Source organism: Hemisphaericaspora subhashii, assembly GCF_019202705.1.
Source record: "Hemisphaericaspora subhashii strain CBS 10753 chromosome Unknown scaffold30, whole genome shotgun sequence".
NCBI lineage: Eukaryota > Fungi > Ascomycota > Pichiomycetes > Serinales > Debaryomycetaceae > Hemisphaericaspora > Hemisphaericaspora subhashii.
In genome coordinates, this window is record NW_026057382.1 from 36517 (window position 1) to 49822 (window position 13306).

A 13306-nucleotide genomic window follows, 5' to 3' on the forward strand; every position below is an offset into this window, starting at 1 on the left:
GTCAGCAATGAGCCTGGAATTATGCTCTGGAACCACAGCCTTAGTAAGACGGGATCCTTAGTCTTAGGGAATGTGCGTTGAATATTCTTTTAACGATTGGGAGTAATCCACTGGAGATAGAAAATTGTTGAAAATTTCTTCTTCATTTTGAGAACTTTTTTGGGTCAGAAGCAACATCAACTGTACGGGCGTGACACCCACTGGCTGGATTCTGTCCATTGGACAGTGATTCTTACAGAAGTTCTCGGCATTTTAATTGATGGAAGACATCATATATCCCAAAATTACATAAAATGCACACATCGCCAACGTTCATCAGACTTTTACATGTTATCTTGTAAACTGTGTAAGTCATTGGAATTTACAGGTTTACTCGAGAAAAATAACCAAATTACCGAAATTGCAATTTCAGTTGGGGGAAAGCCGAGTTTTCGGGAATTTTGAACAATTTTACACGACAAGCTGATAAGACAAAACAAAATTGCCTATGGCTTACTTATCCTCTCTTTTCTCACACACACACCCCTTTTTTTGGGATTTTTCCCCCAGCAATTTTTCCTTTAGCAATTGACTTCTTCTTTTTCCCACATTACGCCACTTTATATAACTTAGTCTAACCTTTCAATTGTACCCCCTACTAAGTACTATCTCTACTACAATTAACACTACCACTCCCTAACTAGGTTACTCAATCATGCAATTATCTTTATCAGTGTTGTCTACAATTGCAACCACCTTATTAGCATTAACTTCATGTGTTGATGCCAAAAAGCATAGTGCTAAATTGACAAGACTTTCCAATGAAGAAACATTAGATGCTAATACTTTCAAGGAATATACTAGTGGATTAGCTAATAAGTATTTGAATCTTTATAATGCTGCTTCTGGCAATCCATCCCAACAATTGTTTAGTAATAAAGGTGCTCAAGTACCATTTGTTGAAGGTGGCAAATATGAAGCTCCATTAACCAATTATTTAAATGCTCAATATTATACTGAGATTAGTTTAGGTACTCCAGGACAAACATTTAAAGTCATTTTAGATACTGGTTCTTCCAATTTGTGGGTTCCTTCTAAAGATTGCAGTTCTTTAGCTTGTTTCTTGCATACCAAATATGATCATGACTCATCCTCATCATACAAGGCCAATGGAACTAAATTCTCAATTCAATATGGTTCTGGTTCTATGGAAGGTTATATTTCTCAAGATGTCTTGGATATTGGAGGTTTAACTATCCCACATCAAGACTTTGCTGAAGCAACTTCTGAACCAGGATTAGCATTTGCCTTTGGTAAATTTGATGGTATTTTAGGTTTAGCATATGATACTATTTCTGTTAATAGAATTGTTCCACCTATCTATAATGCTATTCATCAAGGTTTATTAGATGCTCCTCAATTTGGTTTCTACTTGGGTGATACCAATAAGGATGAAAATGATGGAGGTGTAGCTACCTTTGGTGGTTATGATGAAGATTTAATTGATGGAAAGATTACTTGGTTACCAGTTAGAAGAAAGGCTTATTGGGAAGTTTCATTTGAAGGTATTGGATTAGGTGACGAATATGCAGAATTATTCAAAACTGGTGCTGCTATTGATACTGGTACTTCATTAATCACTTTACCATCATCATTAGCTGAAATTATCAATGCTAAGATTGGTGCTCAAAAGTCTTGGTCTGGTCAATATACAATTGATTGTAATAAGAGAGATTCATTACCAGATTTAACTATGACTTTTTCAGGTTATAATTTCACTTTATCTGCATATGATTATGTTTTGGAAGTTGGTGGATCATGTATTTCTGTCTTTACTCCAATGGATTTCCCAAAACCAATTGGTGATTTAGCAATTGTTGGTGATGCCTTCTTGAGAAAGTATTATTCTATCTACGATTTAAAGAAGGATGCTGTTGGTTTAGCCAAAGCTAAGTAGATGCCATAGTATCAACCCAATTACTACAACTACTGCTCAAAAATCAGAAACTAAAAGATTGAATTTTTTGTTTTAAATTTAAGTTTTCAAGTTACCTTTACTGATTCGGTTTAATCTTTTTTATTTTGTGTTTGATAGACCGTATATAATTTAGTAGAGAAATAAAAGAAAGTACACTTCTCTGTTTAAAACGATATGAATTTTTCTCATATGAAAGTAGCTGAAGAACTTTTTCAATGTTTCAGATGACGGAAGAGGCTGCTACAGATGTTGTCTGTTGCGACATTCGCATTTCTAGATAATTACTCAATCTCATTGGCTGCAATTTCCAGAACACACTAATTCTTATAATTTCCAATGCTTCTTATGTAGTGAAAGTGGATGGTTAATTGAAATCACCCAATTTTTTAATATTCAAGAAAAAGTATTCGTATTAGAATTTTATGTTATGTTGTTAGCTTATAAGAATTGTAAATTGACAAGATTAAATTTTTTGCAACCAAGAAATTCTTTTTTTAGATTTTGAGTTTTATTTTTTTTTTTCCACTCATAATTTTTCAAATTGACAACTAAATTTGTTAATTACATTTCCATTTTAGGAATACTAATAAACAAAATGAAATTACAAATTTATATCGTGAACCTAGTAGTATTAAATGACAACGCTATTGTTCAACATGAATATTGAAGAACTGAGAGCAATGACTAAAAACCTCTCTTTATTAAAGCTAGGAAAGGAAATGTAAGGAAAAAATAAAAAAATGGCTGGCTATTTATAATTTGCTGGGGGGGTTCTACTAGCCAGCCATCTTCATATTTTTTTCTTAGTTACAAATGATTTAGTCTTTTTGCCGAGATCAATTGAAATTTCCACAGGGGGGGTCAATCAGATCATTGGATCATCTACTCCCTTCCCTATTTCTTAAAAGAGGTTTGCTCTGTCTCTCGTTCCTTCTTCTCTTTCACGATTTCTTTAAATCAGCATAGACCATTCAAGTTAAACAAGACATACAATCAAAATGACAGACTCAGTACGGCTTGAACCATATCTTTCGCAAACACGTTTAGCGTCATCAACCGTAAACGAAAGCACCGATTCAGTTAGCATTCATAGTCTCCAATCAATGAAAGAAGCTTTCCTAACACCACTGACATCAGTAGCCAGATCAATCATTGATCCATCCCCCATAACACAACTGACATCAGTAGCCAGATCAATCATTGATCCATCCCCCATAACACCACTGACATCAGTAGCCAGATCAATCATTGATCCATCCCCCATAACACAACTACAACCACCTCCACCAACTGCAGAACCATGCGAGGTGAGTCTACCTTCCCCCGACTCTTCCTTACGATCTGCATTGATTCGCTTGGAGGTACATACAGCTTCGTCAGAATCTTCATCTTTACCGGAAATTTCAGCTGATTCAAATACAAATGGAACACCTTCTTTAGAGACTTTAAGTTTATTTGAACACAGTGAGGACGGTCAACCAAGATATCCTAATACATCGAGAATGAGACTACCCAAGAAGAGAACCTCACAACAACAACAACAACAGCAGCCGCAACCACAAAGGCAACCCACCGCTCTGTACTATACTCAACCCTTCCAGAGACTGGGCCCAGTACGTTCATCGCAAGATACATATAATCAAGTTCCAAAACGTTTTTCTCAATTTGTAATCGATCAAAAGAATCCATTCTTAGCAACCAGATTAGACAATCTATCATTCATTTCACCTAGTGTAAGTAACGAATATCGAGTAATCAAGAAACATACTGCTGATACAACTACTCGAGGTTTAGGTGACAATCACAAGACAAGCTTAGGTCCAATTGATGACGCAAGCACTCGATTACGTGATATTTCCGACTCAATGGGATCGCAAGCTACTATATTCTCAACAAGACAAACACCCGATTCTGAAGTTATATCATTAATGAAATCGAAATCTAAACGGACAAGAAAACCATTTTTATTTAGAAGAACAAAGACTCAACGTACAAGTAATGTGAAATTATATCGGGTTGCATCTGCTAATTCAAGTTTAATTCGAAGAAATGCTATCAAATTCAAACAAGGTAGTTGGCTTTATCGTTTGAAATTAAGACTTAAGAAGATGTTTCAAAAGATGAAGTTTTATAATTTCAAAGTTTCATCTAAAAGACACAATATCCTTAGAAGAAAGAGTAAGAAAGAAGAATCCAAGGTGCCACATATCTCCAATCCAATTACCAATCCATTATTAGGCAAGCAGCCAGTGTTTAAAGTGGTCAGCCTTGATGACGCAAAGCCATTCCAACCAGGTTCCAAACCTTCCGATTTACATAATGAGAAAATAGGCAAACATCAACATCTTTCCGAATACATTAACGAACAAGAGCATTCATATTTCCATACCTTGGTAAGTAAACGAGACCTGATTAGAGTTCCACAAAGTGTAAACAAATATCCAGCTGTCAATACATCCAAGATCAATGAAATGAGTGATGATGATGATGATGATGATGATGATGATGCACTTGAAAGTGAAGCACCCTTACCACCTCCACATTTCGATACTTCTTATTTCGAAGATCCGAAATCGAATTATAACAAATATTCAGCTCAAGAATTATGGAAGAGTTATTTGCTTCAAGTATTATGCAAACGAATTCAATTACGTCAAGAAATATCGACATTCCAACAATTCCTTGCATCCAAAAGTGATGATTTAGCAATAATGTCTCCGGAATCGACAGATACCAATAGACCACCCACTATTTCTAGCAGTCTTTGTGATACACCTATGAGATTACTCCGAGCACGGGAATCAATGATTGGAGACAGCGGATTGGGAAGTAGTTGCATAAGAACAACAACCGAACGATCCAAAGACGATAATGTTAGTTTATCGTCAATGTGCACCATGTCTACAGATTCTAGTATTCCTTCTGATCCAAATGATAAGGAATTTGCAGCCAAGGTATTACAAAGAAGATCGATGTTGGGAGATATGTTAGAATATCTATCGGATGACAATATGGAAGAAGATGAAGAAGAGGAGATAGGAGAGGACGGTAGTGTTTTTGTTGGAGGAGGAGGGGGAGTTGGTTCGTATGCCTCGCGTACGAATTCGATTTTGTCTAGTAGTATGCAATCGGATATTCTATCTAAGACATATGGAACAATTAGTAGAAGTGGAACTACAAGACGGGTTCCAACCATACGAAGGTCCTATGGGATTGCGCATAGTTTGAGTCAATTATCTATCAACGAAATATCATCAAACGACATTCAGTTATGAGTAACAAACATATATAGAGAAAGTAAATAGTTTACAATAAATCAATAACTTTTTTAAATCTTAAACGTTTCATTCATCTTTTTAAATATATACAGAACTTAATTAAAAAATGAACTTAATCAACGTAATAAGTTAATTAAATTATAACTTTAAATGATAGCTCCAACTTCATAATTTCATATATACAGTAGAAAAAAAGTTAAATTATAAAAACAAGAATAATAATCATGAAACAAAAGCAGCAACAATGAAAGAAGGAGTTATAACTTTATATGCCAAAAGTAAAAATCACATTTAGTTCTTTGGTGGTTCTTCAGAACCAGAAGATCCAGAAGAAGAACCAGTGTCCTTATATAAGTCCTTGAACAAGTTCATAGCTTCATTTTGTAATTCTTCAGTCTTGGTCTTCAATTCTTCTGGAGCAACTTCTTCACCAGCTTGAGCCTTAAGAACAATTTCTCTTAATTGAGTGATTTGTTCCTTAACCTTTTCAGTAGCTTCTGGAGATAATTTATCCTTGTATTCATTTAAGGAGTTTTCAGTATCGTTACATAATTGATCAGCTCTGTTGGCAGATTCAATAGCATCTCTTCTAGCCTTATCAGATTCAGCGTATTTTTCGGCATCATTAACCATCTTTTCAATTTCAGCATCAGATAAACCAGAAGAACCAGCAACGGTAATAGAAGCATCCTTGTTGGTAGCCTTATCACGAGCAGAAACCTTGATGATACCATCGGTATCAATGTCAAAGGTGACTTCAATTTGTGGAACACCCTTTGGAGCTGGTGGAATACCAGATAACGTAAAGTTACCAATTAATTTGTTGTCTCTGGTTAATTCTCTTTCACCTTGGAAGACTCTGATTTCAACAGAGGTTTGACCAGCAGAAGCAGTGGAGAAGATTTGGGACTTCTTGGCTGGGATAGTAGTGTTTCTAGAAATTAATCTAGCGAAAACACCACCCATGGTTTCAATACCTAAAGATAATGGAGTAACATCTAACAAGACAACATCCTTAACTTCACCAGCTAAGATACCACCTTGGATAGCAGCACCCATAGCAACAGCTTCATCAGGGTTAACAGCCTTGGATGGTTCTCTACCGAAAATAGACTTGACGGTTTCAATAACCTTTGGCATTCTAGACATACCACCGACTAAGATAACTTCAGAAATATCGGAAGTAGATAAACCAGCATCGTTAAGAGCCTTCTTACATGGGTCAACGGTCTTCTTGATTAATGGATCAACTAAAGATTCAAATTGAGATCTAGAAATCTTTTGGTTGATATGTTTTGGACCAGAAGCATCAGCAGTGATGAAAGGTAAGTTAATTTCAGTAGAAACAGTAGAAGATAATTCAATCTTGGCCTTTTCAGCAGCTTCTCTAATACGTTGAATGGCCATTCTGTCCTTTTCTAAATCAAGACCAGATTCCTTCTTGAAGTTTTCAACAATATATCTGACAAGAGCAATATCGAAATCTTCACCACCCAAGTGAGTATCACCATTAGTAGACTTGACTTCGAAAACACCAGCACCGATATCTAAAATAGAGATATCGAAAGTACCACCACCTAAATCGAAGACGGCAACAACTTGACCATCATTCTTTTCTAAACCATAAGCTAAAGCAGCAGCAGTTGGTTCATTAACAACTCTTAAAACATTTAAACCAACAATCTTACCAGCATCCTTGGTAGCTTGTCTTTGAGCATCATTGAAATAAGCTGGACAGGTAACAACAGCATTGTTGATCTTCTTACCTAAAGCAGCTTCAGCAGTTTCCTTCATCTTATTTAAAATGAAACCACCAATTTGTTGTGGAGAGTATTGTTCACCTCTAGCTTCTAACCAAGCATCACCATTACCGTGCTTGACAATCTTGTATGGAACTTGGTTGATATCCTTTTGAACTTCGGCATCTTCGAAACGACGACCAATTAAACGTTTGGTGGCGAATAAAGTATTTTCTGGGTTAACAACAGCTTGACGTTTAGCTGGGATACCAACTAATCTTTCACCTTCCTTAGTGAAGGCAACAATAGAAGGAGTAGTTCTACCACCTTCAGAGTTTTCCAAAATCTTTGGAATTTTACCTTCCATAACAGCAACTGCTGAATTGGTGGTACCTAAATCGATACCGATGACAGTTCCGGTTGGAGCAGTAGATTGAGCACGAGTTAAGGCTGGAACACGACGAGCAATGTTCTTTAATGAGGTTCTAGCAGATAACATTGTTGGATGAAATTCTGGTTGATTGACAAATAAGAAGAAGTTGAAAATGTTTGTTGGAGAAAATTTTTTTTTGTGGGATTGAAAATGATGAGATTTTAATAATTGTAAAGAATCTACGGGTTACCCGGATTGAATTACGTTCCCGGAATATTCCAGAAGAAAACAAAAAAATAATAAGAAAAAGAAATGCGATCAGGGCCGAACTCAAATGCCGGGAATATTCCCTACACGTGATGTACGCACATTAATATCCGAAGTATCAAGACCATCCACGGATAACATTAGCGATAACATAAAATTACTTAGATATCAATAACAAATTTACTATTATACTAATACAAACTATAAAATCATAATTTACAAACAAATATTAAACAAAAGTTCAAAAAAGAAAGAAACAAAGAAAATAGAACACATTTCACCCCAAACTGCCCCAAAGAAACTCGGGTCAACGCCTCTAAGATTCCAAATCAGCTGGAAGATTCCCATTCATTACCCAAGTTAAAGATTTATCACCTCTAAAACTTTCAATAAACTGAATAATCTCATCTGCAGTCTTACCATATTTCAACATCCCTCTTTCAATAGCATCACATAATTTTTTTCTTCTTTGATATCTTTTAGATTCTTTAGATCTAGAATCACCTCTCCATTCATGTTTCCCATATTTTTCATCCATTTCACATAATGGTATTTGTCCCTTAAACCCTTTAGTGAATTCATCATAAATTTCTTTAACTGACATTGGATTATGTAAAAAGTCAACTGTTATTTTAGGTCTTTTGACTACACGTGGACCTGCACCTCCTGGTGAATTAGGATCATCATCTTGTCCAGAAACTGAATTACCATCAAATACATTGCTATCTTTAGAATCGATCTTTCTTTTACTATAAGATCTTTTCCTTTGTTTCAACATGTTTTGCATCTGCGGTTGTGGACTTTGAAGCTGTTGTTGATTCTGAAGTTGATGTTGTTGCTGCTGTTGTTGTTGTTGCAGAAGCTGTTGATGTTGTTGGAGCTGTGTGTGTTGTGCTTGTTGAAGCTGTGGATGTTGTTGCTGTTGAAGAGAACCTTGAGAGTGTGAGCCTTGGGATTGAGCTTGGACGGCAACAGCAGCAACTGCAACTTGATGTAAGGCAGGATCCATATTACTATCTAAATGAACACCACCTGGTCCACCTAAATCACGAGGATGAGGTAATTGATCAGCTTGATTTTGAACTTCATTGACATGAACACTATCAACATCATCTTGAATTGCTTGTAATGAACTTATAACATCATGATTATTTTTATCTAAAACATCAGAAACCAAAGAAGCTAGCTTCTCGATCTTGGTACTTTGGAAATCAACAACTTGTCTTAATATATTAACCTCTTGAACTAAGGCTGCAATCTTTTCATTTTCTAATTTATGAATTGTGCCTTTTAATCTTTCAATATTTCTTTCAAGATAAACGATTGAATCATTTCGATTATCATTGCCAGTTGAATTCATTGTACAGGATTAATAATCAATCTATAGATTAGGAAAGCTCTTGTTGGTAATATATAATTGTTTATATATAACAAGCTACAATTAATGTGGATTAATTGTCTGCAAAATGTCGTTGACAGAAAGAATGTCAAATGTAAACAACAATTTTAATATCTCAAATTTTAGTATGTGGGAAATGAGAAATGGGAAACTTAGAGGAAAAAAAAAGGGAGACTTTTTTTTTCTAGTGACGATTTACAATTTGACTTTCTCTAATATTTGTTCTTCTCTGTATCAATCGGAATATCCTGCATATTACACAACTATCAAATTACTCTAATCACTACTTTTGGTATTCCTCTTCTTCGTCTTCTTCTTCAGGTTGTTCTAGCTGCTCCTCTTCTTGATTATCTAATTCATCTATATATGCAGTAAGAGCATCACCAAACAACGCTAACAATGCAACTGGTCGACCTTTATGATTTATATAGATAACTCTACATTTAGCATCTTTACCAAATACTTCAAAAGTAGCATGACTTAATTGATCAAGATTCAGACTTCTTGGTAAATATAATCCAATGTTTTCAGTATATTGTTTGCATTGAGTTAAGAATTGAACAATTGGGAAATGTTCCATTGTATATAAATCAAATTCTTCTCGATTATAAAATGTTCCACCCCATGGTGGTGAAGAAAATATGAAATCAAATGTTTTATTGGCGTGTGACTTTTGAAGTTCTTGAGGAATCCAATTGACATTCACTGACAGATCACTATCAGTGCTACTAATCTCATTCCAATCTGCTTGTAATGTCCATACATTATCTTGTACCCCATATACTGCAACATTATGTTCAGTACAATATAGACTGGTTTTGTTATTATCTATTGCCCCTACATTTGCAAAATATTGGGCAAATTGAATTGTATTTCCACCCCCTCCACAACATATATCTAAACAACTAGTTGCATCAGGAATCAAATGGTAGAAAAGATCTGCAATATATTTCGCTATTGGCTCGGGTGTTACTGAAAACCATAATTCTTCGGACATATAAACTCCTTCATCAAATTTAGAAAATAATTCATATCGTCTCCACCAAAACTTTTTAATTGCAGGCGGGAGAGTATCTTTTGTATGCATTAACAATTCATACCCGGCCAATTCTTCTTCAGGATATTGCTCTCCATCTTCATTGTCATAAAAACATTCACCCTCTTGTTCCCTCAAGTATTCATTATGCGATGGCTTGTTTTTCTTCTTCTTCTTCTTAGTCTTTTTCTGTTTCTTCTTCTGCTCCTTAGACAATCGGTCACTTTGTACTAGTTGTTCTTCGGAATTTGGTTTTATCCTCTTCGCTAAGCTTACGCCACCTTCTATATCTGAATTCTTTCTCTTTGATGCCATTTGTACTGAATCAATCAGAAAGAGAAAGTTTACAACAAAAATTTAGAGAAAATAATAATTTTTCTACTCATCATCAGATATTCACAAAGCCATTTTGGGTGCAAAATTCTTCTCAAATAATAACAAACCAATTTTTTCATTAAAATTACAAAATATAAAACAAATAAACATCTAGAAAAAGTACAAGAAAGCCAAACTTCATAGAAACATAATATACAACAGCCAAACCCCAGAAAGTACGACAAAACTCACCTAAATCCTCCAGATCTTTCCATTTTCCATAAAGATCTTATTGTCATCTTGCATTTGATGAAGACCAGCTCTAATTTCAGACTCACTGAATATTTCTTCTTGTGGTAATCCTTCATTAATTGCCCCAACAACAGCTTCATAAGAAGCTCCAGAATTAGGATCGCTACATAAGTCTGAACGCATGATTCTAGCCATGATTCTTTGGAATGCATGCATTCTTTCGGTACTTATCATAGGTACATTAATTGGAGCGTTATCTGCACGAGAAGTCAATGGATGTTGTTGTTGTTGTTGTTGTTGTTGTTGTTGTTGTTGTTGAGAAACATGGAAATGTTCCAATTCGTCCGCGATTTCTTCGTCTTCTACATTCTCTCGTTGTCCAATAATTTCTGCTTCTTCTTCTTCTCTTATTTGAGTTCTCATTCTCGCCCGTGAATCACTTGGTCTAGGCACAGGATGAACTTGATGTTGTTCAGATTCCGATTCCGATTCCGATTCAGAATCATCAGATTCAACTGCTCTTGTCTTTTGTTTCTTCTTTGACTTCTTGGCAACTTCTTTAAATAATGCAAATCTCAATAATTCTTCTGCAACTTTTGCATCTTGAACTTCAACAGATTTGGATAATCTAACTTTAGCATGAGCTGAAGCGAGACGAATAAGTGTTTCCAAAGTTCTGGCGGTGATTGGTGCTGTATTTCTTTGATTATTTCCAATTAAATCATTTCTTAATGAGGAATAAGTTTCAACAATATAATCAGAAGCACCTTTTGTTAAAACTGGTTTTATTCTTTGTTTAGCATATTGAATATATTTCTTCATAAATGGAACAGAAAGAATACTAGGAGACTTCTTAGATCTAGTACTGGATCTAGTAACACCAGCATGTAAAAGAGCGTTAAACTTTTCATAGATTGGTTGATCCAATAATTCTTGCTCATTAGCTTCTTCATCTCCAACAGCTAAAGTAACGGCCGATTTTTCTCTAATTGGTTCACCTTCCATCAATCCAGGTGGGATAAATCTATGCATTCTTAACACATGTTCAGAAATAATTCTATCTCTAGTAGGATTAACATCATCAGTCACAACAAATAATAAATCAAAACGAGACAATAAGGAATCAGGTAATGCGATATTCTTATGAGGGTCTTTATGAACATCATATTGTCCATAAACAGGATTAGCAGCCGCAATCACCGAACAACGAGCATTCAACGAGGTATGAATCCCAGCTTTTGCAATAGTCACAGTTTGTTGTTCCATAACTTCATGAATTGCAACTCTATCAGTATCAGACATCTTATCAAATTCATCAATACAAACAATACCACGATCAGCTAAAACCATAGCCCCGGCTTCTAATCTTCTTTCACCAGTTTCTTTATCAGTAGTAACGGCGGCAGTTAAACCAACACCAGAAGAACCTCTACCTGTAGTGGCAATTGCTAATGAGGCAGTATTTAAAACAAATCTTAAGATTTGGGATTTGGCAGTAGATGGATCACCAACCATTAAGATATTGATATCCCCTCTTAAATGAGTACCATTATCTAAATTCTTTTCCACCCCTCCTAACAACATCAATAAAACTGCTTTTTTAATATATTCAAATCCATAGATTGAAGGAGCTAAAGAGCTTGATAAAACATCAAAGATTTTTTTGTTTTTGGAAAGTTTATTAATATTTCTAATATCTTGATCAGTTAATTTCTCTTGTGCAGAAACACCAGTAGATCTAGCATGTAATGGATATACGGAATTAGCCAAAATCACAGTCTTGAAAGAAGATCCATTATTAGCACCTCCACCAAGAGCTCTATAGACCCCGACGATCTGAATACGATCTCCTGGTTTGGTCAAATCAACCAAATCATCATCTAAAATAACATCAACCGATCTTGGCAATTGACCAGCTGGGGCAGTCTCAGGCATTTCTTGAACTGAAATCTTTTGATGATCTCTATATGTAGAATAACCATATTCAGTAGTTAATTTATTACCATCCATATCTTCAGTTGGATAAATAGCAGCAGTCGAAATCGGATCGAAAGAAGTAGTTTGATCTCTATATTCTCTAGCATAAAATCTACCAGTTTGATCAGCATAATGAACCGATCTGATCACTTTAGGACGAACTAAAGAAGCTCTAGTGACAATACCTTCAATAGAAACCATTTTGGAAAGATATCCAGAATCAATAGTTCTTGGATTTACCAGATGATGTCCAAATGCACCTTTGAAAGATAAATAATATTGTTGATTTTGATCAAAATCATCAGGAAAAGCAGGATCTTGAGGATCGTATATAGTTAATACTGTGTCTCTCAACGCACGTTCACAAGCAGGTAAATAATCAGCAGGGGCGTTCAAAAGACCTTTCCAAAATTCTTTATCAAAGTCTCTTATTTCATCAATTGACACGCTTAATCTATATGAATTTTTAATTAACATGTCTCTAATTTGAGCACGAATTTCTGAACGTGTGCCTTCATCTAAGAATTCCTGAAATCTTCTAACTCTGTCTCCAAAGATGGCATCGACGGGTTGATCTATCTGTGTTGTGTCGTCCATGTTTAAAGTATTGATATAATAAACGAATGAATAGAGAGAAGAGAAAGAAGAGAATGTAATGAGTTAATTAATTTGGTTGTAAAAAAAACGGGAAGATTTCTGGGACAAAAAAAGTC

At 35.2% G+C, this 13306-nt stretch overlaps 6 protein-coding genes across 6 annotated transcripts; 2 read left to right on the forward strand and 4 right to left on the reverse strand. All coding sequences in view use genetic code 12, as the record gives it.

The window, feature by feature from the left end:
• Positions 1 to 694: 694 nt before the first annotated feature.
• APR1 (proteinase A) lies at positions 695 to 1936 on the forward strand (the record flags this gene model as incomplete). The annotated part of the gene is made up of 1 exon (XM_049409035.1): positions 695 to 1936. One exon carries the CDS (start codon positions 695 to 697, stop codon positions 1934 to 1936), a length of 1242 nt encoding a protein of 413 aa, XP_049261669.1.
• A 1019-nt stretch (positions 1937 to 2955) lies between these two features.
• J8A68_005015 (uncharacterized protein) lies at positions 2956 to 5232 on the forward strand (the record flags this gene model as incomplete). Its single annotated transcript, XM_049409036.1, has 1 exon — positions 2956 to 5232. One exon carries the CDS (start codon positions 2956 to 2958, stop codon positions 5230 to 5232), a length of 2277 nt encoding a protein of 758 aa, XP_049261670.1.
• A 294-nt stretch (positions 5233 to 5526) lies between these two features.
• Positions 5527 to 7473, reverse strand: SSC1 (Hsp70 family ATPase; the record flags this gene model as incomplete). Its single annotated transcript, XM_049409037.1, has 1 exon — positions 5527 to 7473. One exon carries the CDS (start codon positions 7471 to 7473, stop codon positions 5527 to 5529), a length of 1947 nt encoding a protein of 648 aa, XP_049261671.1.
• A 457-nt stretch (positions 7474 to 7930) lies between these two features.
• J8A68_005017 (uncharacterized protein) lies at positions 7931 to 8974 on the reverse strand (the record flags this gene model as incomplete). The annotated part of the gene is made up of 1 exon (XM_049409038.1): positions 7931 to 8974. The coding sequence occupies one exon, from the start codon at positions 8972 to 8974 to the stop codon at positions 7931 to 7933; it is 1044 nt and encodes a 347-aa protein (XP_049261672.1).
• A 322-nt stretch (positions 8975 to 9296) lies between these two features.
• J8A68_005018 (RNA methyltransferase) lies at positions 9297 to 10364 on the reverse strand (the record flags this gene model as incomplete). Its single annotated transcript, XM_049409039.1, has 1 exon — positions 9297 to 10364. The coding sequence occupies one exon, from the start codon at positions 10362 to 10364 to the stop codon at positions 9297 to 9299; it is 1068 nt and encodes a 355-aa protein (XP_049261673.1).
• Positions 10365 to 10616: 252 nt separating this feature from the next.
• MCM3 (MCM DNA helicase complex subunit) lies at positions 10617 to 13190 on the reverse strand (the record flags this gene model as incomplete). Its single annotated transcript, XM_049409040.1, has 1 exon — positions 10617 to 13190. The coding sequence occupies one exon, from the start codon at positions 13188 to 13190 to the stop codon at positions 10617 to 10619; it is 2574 nt and encodes an 857-aa protein (XP_049261674.1).
• Between the last annotated feature and the right edge of the window lie 116 nt (positions 13191 to 13306).